The sequence below is a fragment of the Tenrec ecaudatus genome, chromosome 6 (assembly GCF_050624435.1).
Source record: "Tenrec ecaudatus isolate mTenEca1 chromosome 6, mTenEca1.hap1, whole genome shotgun sequence".
Taxonomy (NCBI): domain Eukaryota; kingdom Metazoa; phylum Chordata; class Mammalia; order Afrosoricida; family Tenrecidae; genus Tenrec; species Tenrec ecaudatus.
In genome coordinates, this window is record NC_134535.1 from 22,152,827 (window position 1) to 22,179,367 (window position 26,541).

Here is a 26,541-nt window from a genome sequence, read left to right on the forward strand (position 1 = left end):
ATGGAGATAAAGAGTATGTGAATGCAATAAATCACTGGACAGAAAGACTTGAACTTAACTATCAGCAATCAGTTGGCTTAACCCTGAAGGCCAATTAGATTCACAAAATTAAATACTTTTCTAATGAATTTCTAAATGTTTCTATTGTTACATGCCAGTAGTTGTTAAAATGGGTGCCAGTATGTTTTAGAGAACTCTTGCATTTAAAACGCTAATGTTGGGGGGGGGGGGTTGAATAGAAGAGCCACGTCTTTTTTCCTTTGCTTCGTGTTTTTAAGATGTATTATTATAATACACGTTTCCAGCCCAAAGTAGAGCGATCTCCAGTTTAAAAGGAAAAGAAAAAGCCTGCACCTTCAGGACATGCATTCTTAATATTCTTTATTGTAAAAACCATCAGACTTTCAAATGAATTGAAAAATCGTCTCCATATTATTGAACGACAAAGTCTCACGCCGTCATGTACATGATCAAGCCAACATTTACTACGCATTCACGTTGTTCATGAAAATCTTCAACTCCACTCTCTGGAGAATGCCTGTCATAATTAAAAGGGTATTTCATCCACTCAAACGAAGAGAAATCAAATCTATCGGAAAGCAACAACAGTTATACACCAAAGCAAAACCGAGTTACATGCTTTACAGAATCCCATGGAAGATTTCAGTCGCTCCTAATCCCTGATGCAAGGCACTTCCGAGCACCCGCACAGAAGGTCCATGTAAACAGCAGCACAGTGCATCGTTTAAATCACGCGAGGGACTGAACCGCTTTGACCTAGATGCAAGGAGAGCAAGTTCTACCACAGCCACAGCTAGAAGACATGTTTAGATTCACAAGTATTTGCTTCTCTTATTATAAAGAGAACAGGGCCTTATTTCCTCTGTGTGTGGCCCAAGGGGGTGGGGTGGGGGGCCTCATAAATATTTCATATTGAAAACTACAGCATGCCCCGTGTCAGTCTGACACCGGAACATTCAGGCTGATGGGGAGTGGACGAATGCACACTGCATCTGAAGAGCCACCAGACCTAGCGCTCCGGACAAGCTGGCAGCACCAAGGAGCACTACACGGGGCCTTCACCCAGCGAGCCCCGTTCATGGACCCTTCCCGTGCGGTTCACGAAGCCCACAGGGCCCAGCAGCCACGAGAACAAACATTCTTTTAAATTACTGGCTTATCAGATTGGCTTATGAAAAAATTTATATTTATGTACATTTCACATACATAAAAAGCACCAGTTTAAATAAGATCATCAAACCCCTCCCGCATTGTCTTGATCAGCCTGTCTCACCACCTCCCATGTCATAGCCACAAAACCCAGGGAGGTTCAATGAGAAGACGGACAGATGTGGAGTGAGAAGGTCGGTTCCTCTGCTATCAAATTCAGGTCTCTCAAGTAGAGAACGGAGTGGCAAAATGTACAAGGTCTACCAGAGAATCATCGCTGCCAAGCAAAGGCTTGACGCAGACAGGATGAAGGCCAGAGCCCTGCCAGGTAAGGTCGGCTGAGCTTTGCAGCAGCAGGCTAGACTCCATGGCCCCAGTACAAGCCAGCCTCGGACGCTCGCCCCGGTCAGACAGAGAGGTCTGAGTTTATGACTCAGGGGACCTCTCTAAGACTGCCCAGTGAGCCTCCACTGAGGCTTAGCGCCACCTGCAAGCCTCCTCGCCACTGATGGTTCGCGTCAGCGTGCCCTTCTCGGGCCTAACAGGGTAAGGGGGCATTCTAGTTTTATCCACGGTAAGTTAAAATTTAACTATAAATATTCAGACTGTTGTGTTTAAATATTACAGATTAAAAGTGGCTCTCCAAAGAAAATCAATTTCTTCATAACTGAAACAGTTTATAAAACACTGGAATGATGGTTAATTCAAATACAAAAACTCACATACAAAAAATCCCTATGTCTTTCTTCCAAACTACCCATTCACACAGTTGAGTCTATCACACAACTGCTCCAGACTACGACTAGACCACCACGTGGAGCATGGAGGAAACACTGAGGTCCGTGGCGTGACCACTGCATCAAAACTGCAGCGTGTCAGCAGCGTGAGAAACGCGCCCCTTAGGCCTGGCTCCCTTCTCCCGGGGCTTGCGCTTCACAGGGGAGATTAAAGGAGGGGATCTGGTCTGTGAATGCCCGGGCCATCCACTGCCCGTCTGGATTGTCACTCAGCGTTGAAGCTCCATGTAATTCTGCACCCTCGGCTGCTGGGGGAGGAATGTTGAGAAGGTTAGTCTATTCTGTTGAGCCGTTTCAAATGATTAAAATTATTTAAGTTTGCTGTTCTGTTTTCAGATACTCATGCCCCCTGCCCCCTCCCCAAAGTGAACCAAACTTCACTGCCATCAAGTCGATGCCAACTCATAGCAACCCTACAGGGCAGGGTAGAGTTGCCCCAGGGGGTTTCCGAGACTGCAACTCAGGATGGGAGTAAGAAGCCTCATCTTTGTCAGATACGGTTCTTCTAAATCCCTCATCTGTGCTTCTGGAAGGAAACTGAGGCTGACTTAGTGAGTTAACGACAATGAACTAAAAACACCCGATTTCCCTCTTTGGTCTCCAGGGTTTCCCTCTCACCATTCTCGTTCCTTGGCACTTTCCCTTGACTCCCCAGCCCACACCCCCGTCCTGCCCCGAGCAGACGCAGGAAGGAGACCTACTGAGCCCGTTGGAAGCGCAGTGCCCTGGCTCGCGGTGGCAGACATTCTCGCCGTAAGCGCCGCCGTAGGCTGCTTCATAGCCCGGGTCGTACTTCTCTTCCTTCACAGCCATCTTCTTTGCATCCTCTGGAAGGAGCGGAGAAAAGAGTGGACACTGAGCCTGTGCACTAGGTTGGAACACCGCTCGGTCCAGACATCATGAGAAACAATTCTTCCTGAGTGCTCACAGACACATAACAAATGTACATCTCTCATGTACACCCCACATGAAAGGCACCTTGGACTACTCGGGTGTGGAATCTTAGTTACTGTATACGGAATCCTCTCAGAAAAGTTACAAAGCACCTACAGCAGCTCCTTCCAGGTGGGCTGCCGGGTCTCCAGAGCCGAGGGCGGCAGGCCTTGCCCAGAGGAGGCTTAATCTCCTAGCCAAGCCCACTGGCCACCCGGACGCTCCTTTCCTTTCCGCCTGGCATTCAGAGCCCTAGTGTACTTTCTCTGACGGGACATTCCAGTGGGCTTCCGGCTTGTAGAAAACCTCAGGCTCCTACAATTCCGCGTTTCCCTGGACTCTGTGAAGCCCTCTCATACACGTTTTCTGTTCATAAATCAATATTTATGTCCCACTCCCAAACCCAAACTCACTGCCTACTCCCTCACAGCAAAACCTCCCTGCCAGGTGGACCGACAGGACCATGGTAGCGTACCTTGGGCGAGCTGCAAGTCAAACGTATATTGCACCTCCTGAATGTCTGTGTTTCGTTCCACGCCCTTCAGCTGGTCCCGCAGGTCCTTCAGTTTGATGTAGTAATGCACTTTGTCTTGGGCGCGAGGAAACTGAGCGCACCGGGCACTGGACGACGGCATGACGTAGCACAGCTAGAACCAAGACACAGCTGAGTTACAGGAGCCTGCGAAGCCAGGCGCAGGCCACTCAATACTGAGATGAGAAACCTTGTCTTCAAATCGGGTTCATCAGTTGTCGCATCATTGAATGCCCAGTCAGTACGAGCATAGTGTTCATGTTCAGATTTGTAATACTTATTACAGAGTGCATAAATCAGAACCATGAAGCTTTCTTCCCCGCAGCACCCATCACTCAGTTACCAGTATTTTCTTTTTAATAGCAAATACATGGCTCATCATTTTAAAGACTCAAAGGACATACTAGGCATACAATACAAAGTCTTCCCTCAATCTGTCCCAAGCCAGCTAGTTGCCTTTCTTAAGACTATCAAGGTACCAACAAATAAATTTCTCAGTAACAGTCTCTCAACCCTCCTAAAGAAATACCCCAATAGCAACAGGCCCCTCGTCCCTGTTTTTCAATCTCTCATTGCTTCTCTCTCAACAATGTCACTCTAGCAGCTCTCTGAACCAAAACAAAAAGCGGTCCGCTTTAGAACTCTGTACTACTCTCCCAGTTTAGGCGGTTTCCAATGTTTGCTATTAGAAGTCAACAGTGTACACCACTGCATACACCCAATCTCAAACGTGTGTGTGTACCTGTTGGGTAAACTCCTAGAAGCAGAATGACTAGAGGAAAACATCTGCATTGACCATTTTTATTGTTCATGACACATTGCTCTTCATAGGATTTATACCAATTTCTATCTCCACCAACAATAAAGGAGCCCCCACCCCACAGTGTTCATCTATCAATTATGCAGTGAGGCCGCTGAATGGGCCTCACTAATGGGTTATCAGCAACAACTTTTAAATTAGCCTCCCCTACATCTGTAACAGAGGGAAAAAGCTATTTTGTTTTAGTTGTGCAATGCTTTAAAAATCTCCATTTTCAAGACAGGTAGGCTCAATAATAGCATATTTCCCCATCTTAAAATATTATTCCCCTTTATAAGTGATCCAGAAACTTTTAGAAGTAGCTTTTCTTTCAACATTGAATCATTAACATCATCTATTGACTTCATAATTCATACAGAAGACATTTAAGGAGATAAATTGCACCGTCTATTGTAACAGTTTATTGCCATGGCAGGATTCAAGCTTGCTGGTTCTTATGCTACTCTGCCCACGGATCCTCAGGAGATAAGGCTGGCAATGCTGGGCGAGTCCTCCGTAGGCCACTCACAGCTAGAGGGCTACCTAAGGAGGTACTAACGCGCTGCCATTGAGTTGATTCTGATTCACAGCGACCTTGCAGGGCAAGGTCGAACTGTCCCTGTGGGTTTCTGAGACCGTAACTCTTTATGGGAGTAGAAGGATGATTGCCTCGCTCCCACAGAGGAGCTGGTGGTTTCAAACTGCTGACCTTGCAGTCCAATATGTCACCAGGGCTCCTGGAGCAGGATGACAAAGAGCAGCCTAATTCACAGAAAGCCCAATGCTACAACCCATTTTACCTGCAGCTGCAGAAACTTTTATTCTGAGGTCTCCACAACTCTGGTGGCCTGTAACAGAGGGGTGGGCACTGCCTGACGCGTAGTTTCAGAGGCCACATAAAATGACGGAAGCAGCAAAACCTGAAGCAAGTGTCTGCCGACGAGGAGCAGGAAGATCAGGTGTGAAACACACTGTTGTTTCCTGCTGTTTTTATGTGCAAACAGACCAACGTGCCTGGACACCTGCCCCCGAAGAGGGCTGTGTAAGTGGCTATTTTCAAATGGGGTTGGGATACAATAGCGACATCGGGGGCAAGCATAATTTAGTACCCAGGATTGTGTCCACAGCTACGTAACGGAGTACGGGCTTGACTCTGACAAGCAGATGCCACTACATGTTTTGAACTGTATGTGAGTCGACGAATCTCAACACTGCAGCCAATTACACCAGTAAGCTATTTGGCTAACAAAATGCTTCTGTTTCCAATAAAACGTGAATAGTTGAATTCCTCTAAAATTATTCGTTCAAGTGGATATATTATTAAAGAAAACCAGGGTGGGTCTTTCTTTGTAAAAACACAGCATGAAGTACAATGGGTGGACAAACAAAAGGGAAAGAGCTAGGAAACAGCTCTTCTTTCGCTGATTTGCAAATGCGCTAGACTTACTGTTTCGGTGTCTGGGATCTTATGAGGCTGTAGTCCGAATTCTAAGTTCTTAACCTTCACTCCAAACACTTCTTTACTAAAGATTTCATAGATACCTACAACGAAGTACAAACATCGTTACGTTGCCCACAACGCCAGCCAAGACAAAAGCGCAAATTTTGAAGTAAATCTTACATTTTCCATTAAACACCGCTATTCGTGGCTGATATTTCTGTAATTTCTGCACTAGAATACGTCCGCCTTCACGAAATTCTTTACTAAAATTGAATTGAAGAGTCATCAGCAAACATAGACAGCAAGCTTTGCGATGTGCTGAGTGCGGGCAGCTCACCCTACAGCGATAGGTGTCACCTCTAGGTTGAGCTCTTCCACTAGACACCTGGTGGGGGCAGGGGCAGTTCCCCAGAAGCCCCGAGGCACCGGCATGCCTCGCCCGGTCCCAGCTCTCAGAGAGGGATGTTGTTCCAGTTACCTGGAAAGATCCTTGCTGCCGGGGGTCGTCCTCTCCACCATGTTGGTGAATCCAATCCCGTACTTCCCGGGCAGGGTGTGGTCGTCCATGTGGTTGAGCTGCACCTCGCTCAGCCCGGACATGAACAGACACTTCCCTGTCAAGAAGGGGAGTGCGCTGATTTCTAGGCACGACCTGGGGCTTCCCTCCACCTCAACATCCTAGTCTTGAAAGTTAAAATGTTTTTAAAAATAAAGTTTGAAGAATGAAAAAAATTAAATTTCAGACATTGTTTGTTTGTTTCAGACATTTTAAAACAGGTAAACTGAATGCATTATCGAGCAATGAGTACCTGATTGGGTTTGGTTTTTGGATTTTGGAAACTCGTTTACATTTTGGTCTTAAGTGAGACCCTTTTAAAACTCAGTTTTGAGAATGTAAAACACAAAAAGGTCCTGAAGATCAGATCCACCCAACCCTGCCAAGATTTTCTGTGCCGTCTTCAGTGCGGTGACTCTGGGGGAGCATTTTTCTCGTTTTCCACCAATGAGGCTACAATGATTTAGGCACTGCATTCCCTCTAAGGTATGAGTCATAGTTCCATCTAAGAGGAAAGCTGTGGGTTAAGCACTGGACAGGTAACCACTAGGTCGGTAGTTCAGATTCCCCGGCTGCTCCTCAAGAGAAAGCTGAGGCTGTCAGCTCCCGGCAAGACTGACAGTCTTGGGGACTCACTGAGCCCGAATCAACTCAATGGCGGCGGTTGGTTGGTTTCAGGTGCCATCCTAAACCTTCTGCAGTGAAGCCCTTGGGTGACAAAAGTCTTGACGTGGGGACCACTCCTACTTGTCCTTTAGTGCTATAAACACTCTCGCCTTCACTCTGAAATAACCGGATCAACTCCCATGCAGCAAACTCATCACTTTCCCTTGCTGTAGGGCACAACATTTAAGTCACAGAAAAGGCGTCAAGCCTTTCCTTGCACTGTAATAAGGCCATACACAGGCTGAGTGACCTACAAAGTCAACTTAGACACACAGAGGAATGGGTCTCATTCATAAAGCAGGGACTTCTACACATGATCTCATGTAACTACCCCAACTATCTATCTGAGATACACAGAGCACACAACCCCAAAACCAAACTCGCCTGCATCCAGTCACTTGTGACTCATAGGCACAGTGGTTCTCAACCTATGGGTCACGACCCCTTGGGGGAGGGGGTGTCGAACGACTTTTCAGGACCATCCAGGGTTGTATTGGGCATCTGGTGCAAGTCAAGGAGGCGAGGAGGCAGACTTACAGAAGTGGTTCCCGGGGCCAGGATAGTGATGGCCTTTGTACGCAGCCATGAGTCCTGGGTTGATGCCGATCTGCAGAGCAAACAGTATACACAATTCAGTCTTTCCAATGTCTGTGGGGGAGGAGTGAATACAACTGAACTTGTTAAAATAAAAATATAATTCAGCATCAAAACTAATATTGTTTCATGAATTTACTACTCTTCGTCTAAGGCAGTGCTTCTCCACCTTCCTAATGCTGCCACCCTTTCATACCGTTCCTCGTGGTGGTGACCCCCCAACCATAACATTAGTTTTGTTGCTACTTCATCACTGTCATTTTGCTACTGTTAGGAATTGGGTGACCTCTGTGAAAGGGTTGTTTGAACCCCAAAGGGGTCAGGACCCACAGGTTGAGAACTGCTGATCTAAGGAAATTACCCTACTTTGAGGAAAGCTGCTATTTTCATAAAAGGCAGCTGGACTCCCCTTCCTTATCGCCTCTCGCCCGCCTCCCCACCCAACCAGGCTGCTTCAAGTCAGCATGGAGACGGTGCTGGGGCAATCAACCCCTGCACCCAGGGGCAACCACACACAGGTCCAGCTCCCACTGACAGCAGGCAGCTTACGTCCCCTAGGCATCCCAGTTGTTCACAGCTGACTATGACAAAGGTTGGAGTTCACAGCAAGGGCTGGCCTCAAAGGAGTCTCCACAGGCGTCATGCACGCACACTAAGTGGTTCCCCTAGATTACTATTTCACTGAATCTCTGCGAGCCGATGAGGGGTTCCCATCAATGTCTATTTATTTCACCACCAAGGAAACTGATGTTCAGAATAAGCACAGCCAGGCCACGTTCAAACAACCTGGCAGGATGTGAACCCCAAAAGCCCATGTCTGGAGCCTACCCTCTGAAACACATAACCAAACTTCAGGGCAGGGGCACCATGAGCCACACAAAGTCTTAGAAAAGCCTCCCTTCCAGCAGGATGCTACCTGCGAGCTCACTGTTACCCAAGCCAATCTAGCACAGCATGGTTCCGGACATCCCAGGGGAACCCAAAACATACTTACAATCACAATATCCAGATTGAAGGTCAAGATGTCGGGGAGAGTCTTGGTCAGGAGCTCAGCTTCCGACACCCCATTGAAGCGGTCTACTTTCCTTTTGACTTTAAACGTATCGGTGATTTTCTCTTGTTTGTCTTTAGCCTTTGTGGACTTGCCAGATTTTTTGGGTGTGGCAGGCTTTTTGGGTTCTGCTGGCTTCTTGGGTTCTGTTGTTCGGGGTTTTCTCTTTCTTCCTTTGGGGGCTTCTGAAAAAGAGGGATTGTCGATTCGAGAAATCTGGTCACAGGAAGGCACCTTATCAACTGTCACTCCCTCTCCCCCAAACAACGCCCTTCTAGTTTCAGCAGCCTCCTCCCTTGCGCCATCTCCCCAGCCTTCACTCCAGAATGGGTCCCTGGGGGGTGCAATGGCTCAGCCCTCAGGTACTAGCTTGATGGCGATTTGCACCCACCCACGGTGCCCGGAAGGACAGACTTGGTGATCTGCTTTCTAAAGGTCACAGGTAGACCGTGGTCAGTGTGAGATTTCAGAATAAATGAACAATCTCGAGGGGCGGGGAAGGGAGGGAAAAAAGGAAGAGCTGATCCCAAGAACTCAATGGAAAGTAAATGTGTAGAAAAGATTGATGGGATATATGTACGAATATGTCTGATACAATTGATGTATGGATTGTAACAAGCGTTGTAAGAGCCTCCAATAAAATGATTTTAAAAAACAAAACAAAAGGTCGCAGGCTTGAAAACCAAGTTACATCTCTGAAAACTCCACGAAGCACTTAGTTCCCCACTACACACAAGGCTGAGGCTGCCCTGGGCCAGAAGACTCAACGGCAGGCACCCCTTCCGTCCCTGCTCCGGGCAAGAAATGCCCGTCACCACCGCTTCCTTTCTCAACCAGCTTGCCCGACACACGGCACACGGGTCTCCCGCTTCACGGACTCTGAAGTATGCAAATTGGCCAGGAAATAAGCAGGAGAATAAGAAAGAAACAGGAAGGGCTGCCTTTCAGCCGGGGTGCCTCCAACGCCCCAGCAGCACGCTCGGCGGTCACGTGCGCAATCGGGCCCACGTGTGTCACCGGGGCGAGGGCGTCCAGCGTGCAGACTCTCCAACAAGCAGGATGAGGCTTTCACAGGCGCCGCGCTGCGGGATGTGTGCTGCAGGGTGTGCACCGCGTGCTGCCGCGCACCACTGGAGTGGGGACAATCACCAGCTGTGGTTCAAACTCAAACTCTGTGGAACATGAGGCTATCTAATCCCATGAAGATTTGTAGTCTCTGACCCTGTATTGGGTTGCTATGGGTTTGTCTTTGTGCGTGTGTACAGACGTAGAGTTCAGTGAGTAGGTGCTGGGAAGCTAAGCCCAGATCGGCAGTTCAAACCCACCAGCCTCACTGGGGAAGGAAGATGAGGCCATCTGCTCCGGCAGAGACTTGCAGTCGCAGGAACTCTGTGGAGGGTCACTGTGGGTCAGCACGGGCTGTGACCACGGGTTTTCGGTTTTTTGATACAGACCTTGGCTAGTCACCATGTGACTCAGCTACCCTACCGCTTTGAGAACAGGCTCAGGGCAGAGGACGACAAGGGGAAAAGTGAAGAGGTGCTGCAGTGATTCAGGTAAGGGCTAGTGATGCTTCCAGCCCAGTGGCGGGATGGAGACCCCATGTTCAGAGAGGCTGAGCCACTTGCCCCAGACCGAACAGCCAATAACAGATGGTCAGGATTTCAACCAAAATGAATTATATTATTCCACTCTAAAACTCCTCATGAAACCCTGGCTTGCATAAACCATGGAGGATCATGGCTCCTTTCCCCACGATCATGGTGCAGGTTACCTTGCGCAGGCTCCTGGGCGGGGGCTGGGAGCGGCACTTCAGCCGGCATTGGCTGTTGGCTCATGGTGTCCATCGGAGGGGCCTCGGCCAGCATGTGTTGAAACGGGAAGGTATAAAATGCTTGAGCTTGCTGAAGGGAGTAGCTGAAAAAGAAGCGTTTCATATGAGATCGGGAAGATAAGGGGTAACGAAAATGCAAGCTTAAATGATCAGGTCTCACGGTCCTCCAGCCTTCAAGTATTTCCCAGCCGGGTTTCCCTGTTGATGTTGAGTATAAAATGGTAGAAGCAAGCGGAGGACGCTCTCGCCCTGTATGGACAGTCATCCAGCACCTCCCAGCTAAACAGTAATTAATGCACAGACTGTCTAATGACAAGTCACAACGGCACTGGAACTTGCAAGTCCAGGCAAGACATCCTGCACTTTCTCCAACATGAGATCATAGGACTGTTCCGCCGAGACCTGCACGGCCTGCTGTAACACCCGCAAGCACAACTTGTGCCTCCGGCTCTCACTCAGCTTTCCCAGCGAGCTCCTCCCCAATCGAACTCACCTGTCTCTGTCGGTGTCTTTGCCTATTCATGGATTCGGCTTAGTGTTATGACGATTATTTGACAATGAATGAGGACTAGAAACAGATCTTTTGTGTAAAAAGAAAGTGGATTATAAAGAAGCCACTTTCAGCCTTTCTGGTGAGTTAACCTTTTTGATCAAAGTCATCCATTCAAGGTAAGGAGCATAGGCCTTCAAAGGAAGCAATTTCAAAATGAAAGTTTCTAATGACTGGACATCCCTGCTCAAGCTGCTGCTCTCAGGCCCCAGTCAGGGGAAGGAAACACTTATTACATGTAGCAACTCAAGCTCTTGCCAAATGACGACGCCATTACAAACCCAAATGAAAGACAGACGCTGGGAAATAAAATGGAAAGTATCTTTTACCACGGGAGAGAGCTTCCTTGTTTTCTGTGGCAAGATGGGGACGACAGTTTTCTTTCTCCGTGACGTGTGGAGAAATCAGGGTGCTCGGAGGCCGAGGTTACCAAGGCACACTCAGCGCACCCCAGCCTCGGGCTGCAGTCAGTTCTGTCTGACTCAGCAGTTCCGGGAGGTCATCTCTCCTGAGATCTTTACAGAAGCGCCCTGCCTCACTTCTCTCACCGAGCGGCTGGTTGGGTCTAACTCTGCCCACCACGCAACCTACTGTGCCCACAGGGCTCCAATAAAAGGGCCAACTAGCACACTTTAAGTAGCCAACTGATCTTTAAAACATTTTTTACTGTGAATTAGCTAGAAGTTTACATATCAGATAATCATGTCTTCCCCCCCTCCTCCCACTGCCATCTCCTTTACCCAAGCGGACACCTATCTACCCTCTAACCTATAACTTCCCCACCTTTCCTTTGCCAGCCCACCCGAGAACCTCAAGATCTGTTTCTTTGGGTATGAAAACGATTCCCCCCTCCCCCACTGTAACACTGGTCTCCTTCAAATCTATTCATGTCACGACATTTTTGTCATTATTCTTTAATAATGTGCATTACCCCATCGGGTGTGCACACCCGTTTATTGATCCAGTCTGCCCGATAGGCAGGAGCCCTGGTAAAGTAGTGCGTTATGTGTTGGGCTTTGAATCACAAGGTCGGCAGTTTGAAATCACCAGTCATTGAAGCCATCGAATCAACTCAATAGCAGTGTGTTTTGTTTTGTTTTTTAAATCATTTTATTCTTTATTCTTATCACAATCCATACATCCATCCATGTGTCAGGCACATTTGTACATTTGTTGCCATCATCATTCTCAAAACTTTTTTCTACTTGAGCCCTTAATATCAGCTCCTCCTTTCCCCCACTCCCTCCCCATTTCCCCCTCCCTCAGGAACCCTTGATAATTTATAAATTATTGTTTTGTCATATCTTACACTGTCCAACGTCTCCCTTCACCCACTTTTTTGTTGTCCGTTCCCCCAGGAGGAGGTTATAATGTAGATCCTTGTAATCAGTTCCCCCTCTCTACCCCACTTTCCCTTCACTCTCCCTCCAGGTATCACCACTGGTCCTGAAGGGATCATCTGCCCTGGATCCTGTTTCCAGTTCCAATCTGTACCAGTGTACATCCTCTGACTTAGCCAGATTTGTAAGGCAGAATTGGGATCATGATAATGGAGGTAGGAAGCATTTAGGAACTAGAGGAAAGTTGTACGTTTCATCGTTGCTACATTGCACCCTGACTGGCTCATCTCCTCCCCATGACCCTTCTGTAAGGGGGCGCCCGGGTGCCTACAGATGGGTTTTGAGTCTACACTCTGCACTCACCCTCGTTTACAATGGTATGACTTTTTTGTTCTTTGATGCCTGATAGGAGGGAGTGTGAGTTTTGATCCACGGATGTCCCCATCTTCTTGCTATTGTGTGTTTGCGCTAGCTCTTTATTTTTGTCGGGTACACACTAAGTAGTATGATTGCTGAGTTATATGGCTCTTCTATTCCCAAGGGCCACTTCCCACTGTATCACCCATCCACCAGCAGGTTAGCAGGATTCCAATCTATCCACATCCACGCCAGCATTTATTATTTACTGCTTTTTAAAAAAAAAAAACTCTGCTAGTAATTCTCGGGTGAGGTGGTTATCGCAGTTGTTTTGATTTACAGTTCTCAGATAGCTAATGAGGATGAGCACACTTTTATTTTACTTTGTGCGTGTGTACCTATTATTAAATGAAAATCAGTACTGCAGTGCCCTCCATCCTTCTGTGGTTATTTTCAAAAAATTCAGAAAGCTAATTTATTTTGCTAAATGAAAGGAATAGATTGTAGTACTTTTCATTAAAGTCTCATTTTAAAATTTCATATAATTTTATTGCAATTTCTTACATGTGTAACATTTTTTAGCCATTTTCCTTTCTTTTTCATTAAATACTTTTATTGGGGGCTCTTACACCTTTTAACACAACAATCATCCATTGTGTCAAGCACATTGTACATATGCTGCCATCATTTTCAAAACATTTTTTCTACTTGAGTCCTTGACATCAATTCCTCATTTTTCCTCCTCCCTCCCCCACCTGCCCTCATGAACCCTCGATAAGCTATACATTATTATTTTCATATCTTACATCGTCCTCTGTTGCCCTTCACCCAATTTTCTGTTGTTCCTCCCCCTGGGAGGGGGTTAGATATTGATCCTTGTGATCGATTCCTCCTTTCTGCCCCCACTTTCCCTTATCCTCCTGGTATCTCTTCTCATTGTTGACCCTGAGGGGTTTATCTATTCTGGATACCCTGTGTTGTGGGCTCTTATCTGTAACAGTGTACATCTTCTGGTCTAATTCGATTTGTAAGGTCAAATTGAGGTCATGATAGTGGGCAGAAGGAAGTATTAATGAATTAGAGGAAAGTTGTGTGCTTTATAGGTGCTATACTGCACCCTGAATGGCTCATCTCTTCCTTGTGACCCTTCTGTGAGGGGATGTCCAATGTCTACAGATGGGCTTTGGGTTTCCATGCCGCCATGCTCCCCCTCATTCACATTGATATATTTTGTTCTGGGTCCTTGATGCCTGATACCTGATCCCATCAACACCTCATATCACACAGGCTGGTGTGCTTCTTCCATGTGGGTTTTGTTGCTTCTCAGCTAGATGGCTACTTGTTTATTTTTAAGCCTTGAAGACCCCAAACGCTGTATCTTTTGATAGACAGGACACCATCAGCTTTCCTCACACTTGCTTATGCACCCATTTTGTCTTCAGTGATCATATAGGGAAGGTAAGCATCACAGAATACCAGATTATTAGAACAAAGTGTTAGTGTTGAGGAAGTACTTGAGTCAAGGCCTAATGTCCATCTGCAACCTTAATTCTTAACATATGTACTTATGTACATAGATATATTCCCCTCGTTAAAGTTCTGTTTGTTGGCCTCTACGAGTGTTTTCCAGTAGAGTCTGATGGGGTGCTACACTCTGTCTCCCAAGTCTATTTTTGGTATTTCCCGGTGATTTCATCACTTTTATCCCCTTGTTGCTCTGTTAGATGCCCTTAGTGTTTCACCCTAGGGTGACAGGATCAGATCAGGCACAATTCCCACTGTGTCTCCAGTGTTGTCCCCCACAGCACTATTGTTCCATGAGGGACGTTGTGTCTTCTGGTGGGGCCGGCCCTATGATCCTCTCTGTGCATTGTCTGATCTGAGCAGGAATATCGTCCGTGGGGCTTGGTGGGCCAGGATGTGTTCCTCTCCCTCTCCATCCCTCGTCATTTCTCCTGTGTGCTCTAATCTAACGTGCCCCTCTCCCCCAGCTGTAGCTTCAGTGCTGTCCTCTGAAGTGCATTCTTCTGGGGGAGGTGGGGAGCTTGTCCACATAGTTGGGATTGGGGACGGCCTCGCAGGGCAGTGAGCACTTCTTGTTTGTTGGCCACCTGAATGTCTTCTTTAATGAATAGTCTGTTCATTATCTCCTCTGCCCCATTTTTAAAATTGAGTTATTCCTCTTTTTCTTATTAAGGTATAGAAGTGGTGTATAGTTCTTAAAGATTAGCTCCTTGTTGACAGGCCACTGTCCAAAAGTTTTCCCTTGCCTGTGGGTTTTCTTGTTACTCTCTTGGTGAAGTCTTTTGATGCACATAAAACCAAAACCACACTCACTGCCACTGAGTCAATGCCAACTCACAGCAACATTGCAGGACAGAACAGAACTGCCCTTGAGGGCTTCCAAGACTGCGATTCTTTACAGGAGCAGAAAGCGGTCTTTCTTCTGTGGAGTGGCTAGTGCAGGGGTCCTCACACTTTTTAAAGAGGGGGTCAGTTCATGGTCCCTCAGAACCATTGGAAGGCCAGACTAGTTAAAAAAAAAACTATGGACAAATTCCTATGCACACTGCCCATAACTTATTTTGAAGTAAAAAACAAAGGGGCAAAAACACCCGGCAGGCCGGATAAATGTCTGTCCTTGGTGGGTCGCAGTTTGAGGACCCGTGGCTAGTGGTTTAGAACTGCTGACCTTTCTGGGAGCAGGCCAACACATAACCACTATGCCTCAGGGTTCCTTTGATGCATATAAGTATCACATTTTTAGGAGGTCCCAGTCATCTACTTTGTCTTCTGCTGTGTATTTTTCATTATATTTGGGAGTGCGTCTATGCCATGGATTAGGATCCCTATGTTTGGCCTTATTTTTTCATTGATGATTTTTATAGTTCTATGGTTTACATTGAAGGCTGGAGAAAAATACTGAAAGTACCATGGACTGCTAAAAGAACAAACAAATCGTCTGTCTTGGAAGTACAGCCAGAGTGCTCCTTGGAAGCAAGGATGGTTTCTCACATACTGTGGACATGCTTTCAGGAGTGACCAGTCCCTGGAGGGTAAAGTAAGAGGGGAAGGCCCTCTAGAAGGACTGAACCAGTGGCTGCAGCAACGGGCGCAGGCCTAAGAACGGCTGTGAGGACGGCGCAGGACCGAGCAGTGTTTCCTTCCGCTGTGCATGGGGTCGCTGAGTCAGGATTGTTTGATGGCACCTAACAACGACGGTGTACCTTCAGTTCACTTTGTTAACACAGAGTGAGAGGAGTCCCGTGTCATTCTTCTGCAAATGGAAAGCCAATTTTACCCGCGCGTCTGGTGTAGAGCTGCTCTCTTCCCCATTTAATTTGTTTTGGCCAAAAATTATCTCACTTTTCCAGAACTGCAGGAAGATGGCAGCCAGACAGTGCCTCCTGTCTTGAACTCTCCCTGCCCCAGGCAGTGTCCAACATAGTGAGACTTCTCTCTTTTGCATTTTGTTATTGTTGGTAGCATTCTTGACCGTTATGTGTGTTTCTATGTTTTAGGGTATACAAACCCCATGTTGAGCAAATCTAGAGACAATAACTAAAATAAGGTTTTTCTGGGAGTATGGTAAGGGAAAGGGGTGGTGGTGGTAATGGGGAGCCAACACCAAGGAGTACAAGAAAGAAAAAAATGTTTTGAAAATGATTGTGGTAGCAATTATATGACTGATATGACTGAACTACTGAATGGTATGATATCTGGATTATATCCTAATAAAATGATTTTGGGGGGAAAATTGTCCTGAGCCCCCCTTTTTTTGGTATTAAAAAGGGATTTTGTTTATTGTGGGCAAGAGGATGCAAACAATATAAAAATCAAAAGCTTATCTGGCATTGAATTGACTTTCCTTTCTCTCATCAGCTGGGACTTGGCTTTGATGGACATGTCATCCTAAAGGGCCCAGCCTGCTCATGTAGTCCTCAAAGGGGAGAAATTGGGGGACAGAACCCTTCGAGCTATTCTCTGGGATCCCTCTGGTCAGGGAGGGAGTGATTCTTCCAGTCTGCCTCCTCTTGCTTCTTTCCCTTCTGCTTCATGCGCACGATGAAATAGTCGTGCAGGCGATGGTGAGCCCGGCAGTGAGGGACAAGCAGCTCTGGAAGCCCACTTTGCCATCTTGGCGTTGGTCCAGGTCCTTCATTATTTTGTCCACACCCAGAGGGTCTTTTGGTTTTCCAGAAATCCAGGGAACTCCTTCTCCATGAGCACCCGCAGGTCCTCCTTAGCATTTGTCCCCAGCAAATTTGTGAAATGAGAGCATCATCATTTCCCTCGCACGTTCCATTTCAGACGGCATTTTGATGGTCTTGGCAGGAGGCTGGGGTGTGCAAGCAAAGCGAGCCGGGATGCAGGGTCAGTGAGCCCTTTTTTAACAGTATTTTTTTCTCCAAAGGCAAATTAATGCATTTGATCAGCTTACCTGGTCTACACTGACCCAGGCTAAACTGGCACCTGGGGCCAAGCAGGGGGGCAGGGCTAAGCCAGACTGCCCTAGTGGTTCCGTTTATCCATGAACTATAGGGAACCACCTCAGATCCTCAGAATTTCATTTCTTTAAATATGTTGTATTCAAATTATAGACATCTAATACCGTTAGCTACTCTTGCCAATAAATCATCAAAATATTGGCTGATCAGTGTTTGTGGTTTAACAATTCTAGTAAGAGGTGGGATATGGTGGGGATATCTCAAGGGTGTGGAAATTCTAGTGACGTGCACTCTAACTTTTGACTGTGGCGGTGGCAGTTTCCTGAGATGCTAATATTCTCCTGAAACCTGAATTTAAAAAGCCCAACTCACTGCCATCAAGTCAATTCTGACTCAGAGACTCCACAGGACAGGGCAGAAGTGCCTCTGTGGGCTTCTGACTCTGTAGCTCTTGACGGGGTAGAGAACTCATGGTCTCCTGCAGAGCGACCAGCGGCTGCCAACTGCTGACCCCGCAGTCGGCAGGCAGCCCCACGAGTTACCCGCTTTGCCACCAAGGCGCCTTTGTGAAACTCCGAGCAGACACAGTTAAAGTCATGTGGCAACCACACGTGAGCAGTTAATAAGACACAGCGGCCATTTCCTTTAGTGTCACAACGTCTGGAAGGTACCCTCCTCTCACTCTCCCTAGGTCTCTTACCACCACTCTCAGTTGCACCAAGGACTCCAATAAAGTTCCCTTATTAGACTTAGGGGTCAAATTTGGGGGGTGGGGGCTCAAAAAACAGAAGACTACAGAGCCCTGGTAGCTTTGTTTGGTCAGGGATGGGCTGCTAACTGCAAGGTGGGGTCAAACGCATCACCCGCTCTGCGGAGAGAGAGGAGGCTGTCTGCTCCTGTAACTATTGACAGCCTTGGACACACTGTTAGAGATATGTCTCCATTTTAGAAAAAGTCCAGAAACTTAGCAATAGTGACAATTTACAATGAGTTAAATCAGGATTGAAATAAAAACATAAAGGGATAGAAAATAGCAGTTCTGAGGGAATGTACTATTCTTTGAGCATTACGTTCAGCTGAGCTGCTGAATAGCTTCCTAACAGCCAATCACACAGGGGATGAGGGCAGATTATGTTCTTATCACCAGATTATATTCTTATGGCAGACCAGTGTTACATTTAAATAACAACGTTCCTGAACTTGCCCAAAGCATTCTGGGCAATTTAATTTCCTATTATCTACAATAATGTAATTAAATTTATAAGCCATATATGCCTATTTTAATCTTATTTTGAAGCAGTTTCTCAAATACAGCTGCTTACATTCATATACTTAAATTATATAGATTGCATATTTGCATTATATTTACTATATAGCAATATTTTGCTCTATGTATTTATAAGTGTGTTATATATTAAATACATTTATGTATATAAATACATGAGGGGGTGCCCCCCAAAATAGAATTTTTTCAGAGCTATTTAAATTTTTTTTACAAAACAACCTGATCATCTTCAAAGTAGTCTCCATTACACTGAATGCATTTCTCAATTCTGCGGTTCCTGGAAACATTTTTCAAGCCCGTCTGTTTGGATGGCTGAGAGCACCTTCCTGTTTTTTGCCTTCCTCTCCTCTACGTCACAGGAGCAGTTCTACCCTCTCCTACAGGGGTCGCTATGAGCTGGCATCGACTTGACAGCAGAGAGATTTGGGTTTCTTTGGGGGGAGAGGTCTCCATCTGCACTCAAGCGGGTGGTGCAAGCAGCTATCACACTTGTCTGCTAACTGAATGGTTCGAGGGTCCAGTCCATTCAGAGCACCTTGGAAAAAGGCTTGGCGGTCTACTCCCCCAAAAGTCAAGCCACTGAGAAGCCCGTGGAGCAGTTCTATTCTGACACACACAACTGTTGGTTTCTCTTGACTCCCAGCACTCCAGGGCTCACCAGGAAAAGCAGGGGGTGCAATGTGCTTTCTGTGATTTTTTTACATTTTGAGAATCTCGAGATTTAGGGTAGAGACAACTGAAAAAGCCCACATGGAAGAAGCACAGCGGCCAGTGTGATCACGAGGTGCCAAAGGGGCCAGGTATAAGGCATCATGCCAAAAAAAAAAAAAAAGATATGTGTGTATATGTATACATGTGTGTGTGTGTGTGTGTGTGTGTATATATATATATATATATATATATATATACCATATTGAATGAAAGGGGAAGTGCAGAGTGGAGACCCAAGGACCAAGTGTCGGCCAATGGAGATCCCCTCATAGAGGGGTTTAGGAGAGGAGATGGGTTAATTAGGGTGCGAGGTAGTACCGATGAAGAACACAGCTTTCCCCCAGATCCTGGATGCTTCCTCCCCCCAACTACCATGATCCGAATTCTACCTTGCAGGGCTGGATAAGGCAGAGGTTGTACACTGGTACATATGAGGGCTGGAGGCACAGGGAATCCAGGGTAGATGATACCTTCAGGACCAAGGGTGTGAGGGGCAATGCTGGGAGAGTGGAGGGTGAGTGGGTTGGAAAGGGGGAACTGATTACAAGGATCCACATGTGACCTCCTCCCTGGGGGAGGGATGGCGGAGAAGGGGGGGAAGGGAGACTCCAGATAGGGCAAGATATGACAAAATAACGATGTATAAATTACCAAGGGCATATGAGGGAGCGGGGAGCGGGGAGGGAGGGGAAAAAAAAAAAAGAGGACCTGATGCAAAGGGCTTAAGTGGAGAGCAAATGCTTTGAGAATGATTGGGGCAGGGAATGTGCAGATGTGCTTTATACAATTGATGTATGTATATGTATGGATTGTGATAAGAGTTGTATGAGTCCCTAATAAAATGTAAAAAAAGAAAAGAGGAGAAAAAAAAAGAATGATTAGGACAAAAAATGTACAGATGTGCTTTATACAATTTATGTATGTATATGTATGGACTGTGATAAGAGTTGTAAGAGCCCCTAATAAATTGTTTAAAAAAAAAAGAAATATAACTCACTCACATCAAGATCATAAGCACGATGAAGACTTGTATGGTTTTATTTTCTCCCCTCATTCCTTATTTGTCCCCTACAGCTGTGCTTCCCGTCCTCTTCCCTGCTGTTTACGCCTTTTTCCCTTCGCCTTCCTTTACAGCCGGCGTCAAGGTTGATGCATGGCGGTGCTCACCACAGGCCAGTGGTCTAAACCCACCAGCTGTTCTGCAAGAAGAAGTTGAGGCTGTCTGTCTCTGGGAAGATTTACCGCCTAAGAAACCCTACAAAGCAGAGGTTCTCAACCTGGGGGTAAAACGAGTCTTTCACAAGCGTCGCCCAATTCATCACAGTAGCAAAATGACAGTGATGAAGTAGCAATGAAAATAATTTTATGATTGGGTTGGGGTGTGTGCCACCACCACATGAGGGACTGTATGAAAGGGTCACGGCATGAGCAAGGTTGAGAACCCCTGCTAGAGAGAGTTGTTGTAAATTGGAATAGCCTCAATGGCAGTGAGTTTCTGGGTCTCTGACCCAAGGGTGCCCTGGGGGCTTTGTGAGTTATGTATGGAACTGTTAACCTCAAAGTCAGCGGTTGAAACCCACCATGAAAGATGCATCCGTCTTCCCCTGTACAGATTCATAGCCCAAGACCCTATGGGGGCAGAGAGGGGTAGGAGTTGGGCAGCTAGCCACAAGGTCAGCGGTTTACCACCAGCCACTGGCAGGAGAAAGACAAGGTGGACTGCTCCCATAAAGATGCACGGTCGTGGAAAGCCACAGACAGTCTACTCTGTCCTATGGGGCTGTTGGGACAGATAAATGGCAGTGAGTTGTCTTTGGTTGCTCGAGTCACAGCGCTTCACAAGACTGGTTCTAACCACTGTCTGAGATAACGAACCCTGACGTTCCAGCTCTTCTCAAACATGCACACACACACACACACACACAAACACACACACACAACCGAATGGATTCAGATTTGGCTGAATTAAAAAAAACAACTAAATGTGAACAACTGTGAAGGTGGTGCAGGGCTGGGCAGTGTTTCCTTCTGCTGTGCACAGGGTCACTGTGGAATGGATTCAACTGTGTGAAATGGAATAGCACCTATCTCACTGGTAATATTTAACATATCTCCAAATTAAAAAAAAAAACAAACAAAAAATCAAATTCACTTCCATTAAGTCAATGGTGACTCACAGCGCTCCATTGTGGGTTTCCAAGACTATAAATGTTCACAGTAGGAGAAAGCCCCGCCTTTCTCTCACAGAGCTACTGGCGGCTGTGAACTGCCAACTACTGTACCGCAGGGCTCCTCAGTCAACATACATGAAACCCTGAAAGGCCTCCCAGTCCTGCGCCAGCGTCACGATCATTATGCCCACTGTGGCAGCCACGGGGCCAGCCCTTGTCCTCGGGGAGTCTTCCTCTCTCTCTCTATTTTATGAAGCATGGTGTCCTTGTTCAGGGACTGTCACATGCCCCAAGTATGTAAGATGGAGTCTCACCGATGTTGCTTCTAAGGAGCTTTTTGGCTGAACTTCTTCCAAGACATATTAGTCTGTCTTCTTAGCAGTATGTGGTACTTTCACCAACACCATACCAACATTTCTTTCATGGCCTTTCTTATTCGCGAACTTCTAGATACCTAACAAGCTATTGGGAATAGCATGCCTTGGGTCAGGCACACCTTAGCAGTCTTCAAAATGACATCCTTGCTCTTTACTTTAAAAAAAGTCTTGGGAAGCCTTACCCAAGGTTACACATCAGTTGATTTCACTGCTGTGTCTATGAATATTGCTTTTGGAGCTAAGCAAAATGCAGTCCTTGATGCGGCCATCCCGTTTCCGTTTATCATACAGGAAACAACATAGAAGTCACATCTGAGCTCCTTCAGCTTCGGTGCAGAGAATCTATTTCCACACCAGCGGTCAGATATGTCTGTCTCTCATTCCTTTACCCTATCCTGACCCCAACCATTCCTCCCACGGATCCACTGCAATGGCCACACAGATGATACTCAAGTTCATGTGAGTTTATTAGGGAAGTTAACAGGTATAGGTCAGAATCACAACACATTACGGATACAGTCCATTGGTCCATAGCAGTCTCTCTCCTCAGTCTGCTGCCGAGTCTTTTTCTGGTCTTTAACCACTCTGCCGCATGCTCCCTTGGCATCTGCCTTCTTCTGTGGACAGGAAAGCTAGCCCGTTGGCTCTGCTTCAGTCTCAGTGTCTGGCCTTTGTCTCTACCACTTCAGGGAGGGATCTCGAATGTGCTCTGCTGTTGGCTCTTCTTCGATGGTCCCAGAAATCCTCTCCCGTTTCTGAAACAGCTCACTTATAAACGGAGGAATGGCAAAACTAACCAATCCTCCAGTTAGCATCCTCTATGCATGATTTGCACCTTTGCACCCAATCAGTGAGTGGGGATTACAGACAAATGGATAGAATCACAGAAAAGCAATTTCACTTCACCACAATTACAATGGCTTCTACTGGTCCAGTTGTGATTTTCACTTTTTAATATTGAATTGCAATCAAGTGCTTCAAGTCCTCATCACTTTCAGCAAACACGATTATGTCATTTGCATATTGCAGGTTAATAAGCCTGCCTCCACTCCTGTTGCCTCCTTCTTTTGTCCAGCTTCTTGGATTCTTTGCTCAGCAAGTAGATTGAACCAGTATGAGGGGGGAACAACCCTGACACACATCTGTCTGGGTCTTAAACCATACAGTATTTGCCTGATCTGTTCAAACTGCCACTAGGTCCATGACCAGGCTCTGCAGGAGCCCGAGGAAATGTTTCTCTAGCGCAGCGGTTCTCAACCTTCCTCAAGCCACGACCCTTGCACACAGTTCCTCATGTGGTGACCTCCCAATCATAAAGTAACTTTTGTTGCTACTTCATAACTGTCATTTTGCTACTGTTATGAATCCGGTGACCGTTGTGAAAGGGGCGTTTGACCACCAAAGGGGCCCCAACACAGAGGTTGAGAACTGGTGTTCGAGACTATTCTAAAGGAAATGAACTTGGTTGGGTAGGTCTTGTTTTTGTTCCCTAACCCCATCTTCAACCTGCTCCCACCCTCCCTGAATTAACATAACTTACTGGTTACTAGCTCCTCTTTAAAATGCTCCATAACCACCGATAAATACAGTTCAAGCATTTTGTTAAGGATCAATGTCCATAAACTAGAGCAGACTGCACCCTCTGCGGAAATAAGACCCAGGGTGTTTATACCCAGGCTTCATTTTCTCTTGTCTCTCCAAGTCCTTGAAGAAGGCTGTCATGCGGCCTCACGTGGAATCTAGCTCATGTAGGCCAAAAAAACAGGATTTCCATGGAAAGCAGCTACAACCTCTTTTAAATGCCCTTGCTGACCTAGCTTGAGGTTTGAAACGCTCGTATTTATTCTGACATTTCCAGACCGACAAATCATTTTCCGTGTGATGTTGCTGTTGATTTTGACTTTCAGGCACCCCACGTGACTGTCCCAGAGGGTTTCCTCGGTGTCACCTTGATGGGAAGCAGATCGCCAGGTCCTTCTATGGAATAGTTGGGTGAGTTTGAACAGCCAACCTTTGGTTAGCAGCGGAGGGCTTAACTGTTATGTCCTGTAGTTTCTTAGGAAAAAATAACATGCTGTCCAAGTGCCTAGCACCAATTTCCCCAGAAATTACAGTTGTAATCAGCAAAGTTGCTCATAACCACGTCCTGTGTCAAGGATGGTGTTTCCTTTTTTACAAAACCAAAAAAAAAAAAATCGAACCACCACCCACTAATCAACTCTGACACACACTGATCCTAGAGGATCCAGAGAGCAGCCCATGAGTTGGAGCTGCTAATCCCTTGGTTAGCTAACCAGTATGTAAATCACCATAGGTTTGTTTCCTGTCATTGCTATTAGACTGGGCAAAAAATCCAAACTTTTCTCCCTGTCCAAACCCAACTTTAAAGTCCTCCCTGTTATCTCTAACATTTTTAAAAGCTTGGTTTCAATTGAATATTAATTTTCCTGTCTGTATTCTTATTGGCCGATATCGTTCTTTTTCAATCACACTACTACTTCCCAATTTTAGTCAATCGCTTCTTCACACGTAAGCAGAACAAGAACTCCCCAAAGAATGCCCCCTTCCTCTCTGGGTTATTTGATTATAGCTGTAACTCTTGAACGGCCTATTCATCCCTGAAGCCTATCCAGCATTCCATTTCTTATCACAAATCTGAGGTCATAAGATTCACCCAGGGAGAGCCTGCATCATCTCTGCACCCCCAGTGAAAGATTCGTTACAGCACAGCATCCTCGATTTCTGGAAGGTGTAAGCTTTTCAAGCCAAAATTTTAAAAATGTCCTATAGGCCTGTGGATGAAGTGAAGAGAATCGTCAAGTCACGGCTTTGAGCTAAACAGTGTTATCAGCGCTCTATCACTTTGCTGAGCAAGAGCTTCAAGATTCTTTTGATGGTAGTTTTTACCCAGATTTCAGTTCTGCTCCGAGTTAGATTATAAAGGTGATAAAGATTCCCACAAGTTCTGGCGAACTGCCTCATTAGTGAAGGTCTTCTGAGAAAGAACTGCAGTATTTTAGGGCTGAATTTGCTCTCTAAAGTCAGGTTGCTGTATACTTTATCTGGTTTATATCTCTTTTCAGAGATTCTAGAAATGTATTTTCATAACTTGAACATGCCCCCATGGTCATCTTTTTGGACAGTGGGTACCTACATTCCCCAGAGATGGCCTTACTTATAGGCACGAAAAGGCCCAGAGAAGGGAATTGTCTTGCTTAAACTCAGGCCCATTAGCAAATGAGTCAGAATAATCCTACTGTAAGTCTCACTGACTCACTCACTGCCAGAGTCGAGGTTGACTCATCCCGACCCCATAGGCCAGGGCAGAATAGCCCCCTTGAATTTCTGAGACTGTAAACTCTTACAGGGAGTTAAAAGTCTGTCTCTCACATTAAGCCTAATAGAATATTATTCCAATGAAATCCTTTTATTTCTTTCAAGGCTCTAGCATCATTTTAATGGATTTCTCATTTGGCTTGCCCAGTACGAATCCCTAAATCTGTTTTGGAAAAACCTTCTCCCCATGAACCTCGCACTTCCCAAAGAATATTTTTTAAATACTCAGAAACGAGTCCTCAACCCACTGTAAATCTCAAGACATTTTTCGATCGATTTCCTGAGTGTTACACACATTTTCCAAAGTCGTGAGCCCCAGCACAGCGACATGATCTACCCTGTAACCCAAAGGCAGTGCTCTGAGTCCATCTTGGGGGAGAAGCCGCCGTCTGTCCATCCACTTTAACCTGCAAACGGCCGGCGGGCGGCCCCGGAGCCGGATGTACGACACTCCACCTTCACAAGTCTTCCTGTGGGGAACGTGGGGGGAAGGGAACCACACCCGAGAACGGAGAACGGCGGCCGGGGAGCCACCTTCGACCGAGATCGCAGGTGGGCCTCGAACACTATAAAGTCCTGGGGAAAGAGTCGGGGGTCTAGGTGCAGGGGGCCCGGCCGGCAACGGAGGCGGGCCGCATGCGCACGCGCCGTCCGGCCTTTGTGCCCGGGCCGCGGCGCCTCAGCCCCGTGCGCGCGCGTGCGCGCGTATGTGCGTGCGCGCTCCCGCCAGCCCGCCGCGAGGGGCGCTGGGGGAGCGAGGGCCGGTGCCCCGCCCCGACCTTACCTGCCCGCGTTCCCCGCTTCCATCCCCCGCTGCCGCCGGCGCGAACGGCTTCTCCAGCCCGGGCCGCGAGGCTCCCAGCACGACTGCGGACGGACGACTGGACACCGGACCGCGGACAGGGCCCCGGCGGCTAGCAAGAGGGGCAGGCGCTGCCGCACAAGCTCCTCCCCAGCCTCTGATCCCCTCGCGCTCCGCCAGTGACACCCCCGCCCCCGAGCTCCGCGGGCCGCTTCCGCCCGCTCCTAGGCAGGTCCCGCGCCTATTGGTCAGCACCGATCACGGCCGGCCAATCACGTTAGCCCTCGCTGGTTTGTCATCTTCGCCGCGAGGACTTTCGGGAAAGGTAGAAGACATTTAAAAAAAAAAAAAAGGTGGCTGGGGACAGCTTGGCTGACGTAGGCTTTTGTCCGCCGGGGACACCTGGGCGGGGTGAGGGGGCTGGCGGTGGCCGCCGGTGCGCCGTGTTGGTGCGGAGTTTGTTTAATTATCTTGGGACCTGATTCAGCTCTTTCCATCCCGGTTAGCAGCAAGGTGCTTTTTTGCAGTCGTTTTCAGTTCATTGGTGTGACGTTAAATGAAAGAAGAAACAAGTGAAGAATCTGGGAATCGAGATGCCTGTTTTCGTTTGTCCTCCTCTGTTAAGACTCGTCGTGTGGATGTTCTCTGCTTCCCCTTGGCTATGTGAAGATAGTAGTCTCTGATACTAACTGCCATCCCCTTGAGATGGAAGGGAACACCAATTTCCACTGGTGTTTGTAAAAGGGCGTACTCATTGGACACAGACTTGACTCTTTCTCTAGTTTGCATGA

At 47.0% G+C, this 26,541-nt stretch overlaps 1 protein-coding gene and 1 pseudogene across 3 annotated transcripts; both read right to left on the minus strand.

Annotated features, from left to right (window-relative positions):
• Nucleotides 1-368: 368 nt before the first annotated feature.
• On the minus strand, nucleotides 369-25,939 carry TDG (thymine DNA glycosylase). Of its 3 annotated transcripts, none has more exons than XM_075551077.1 (10): nucleotides 25,733-25,939; nucleotides 10,314-10,456; nucleotides 8,483-8,724; nucleotides 7,432-7,501; nucleotides 6,151-6,286; nucleotides 5,853-5,935; nucleotides 5,679-5,773; nucleotides 3,376-3,547; nucleotides 2,669-2,794; nucleotides 369-2,212 (listed from the first exon to the last, which is right to left on the minus strand). In XM_075551077.1, exons 1-10 carry the CDS (start codon nucleotides 25,753-25,755, stop codon nucleotides 2,070-2,072), a joined length of 1,233 nt encoding a protein of 410 aa, XP_075407192.1. In that variant the 5' UTR covers nucleotides 25,756-25,939; the 3' UTR covers nucleotides 369-2,069. The 3 variants fall into 3 exon arrangements, with proteins under 3 accessions (XP_075407192.1, XP_075407193.1, XP_075407191.1); XM_075551078.1 differs by having other exon boundaries at nucleotides 369-2,215; nucleotides 8,483-8,721; nucleotides 25,733-25,938; XM_075551076.1 differs by having other exon boundaries at nucleotides 369-2,215; nucleotides 25,733-25,938.
• Nucleotides 16,480-17,501, minus strand: LOC142450743 (protein S100-A10 pseudogene; annotated as a pseudogene).
• Nucleotides 25,940-26,541: the final 602 nt, after the last annotated feature.

Coding starts and splice junctions, on each gene's coding strand:
- TDG (XM_075551076.1), bottom strand. CDS start 25,755: ATGGAAGCGGGGAACGCGGGCAG. Junction 5,936..6,150: donor GGCAGCAAGGATCTTTCCAG/GTAACTGGAACA, acceptor ATTCAATTTTAG/TAAAGAATTTCGTGAAGGCG. Junction 2,216..2,668: donor CTGCGCTTCCAACGGGCTCA/GTAGGTCTCCTT, acceptor TTCCTCCCCCAG/CAGCCGAGGGTGCAGAATTA.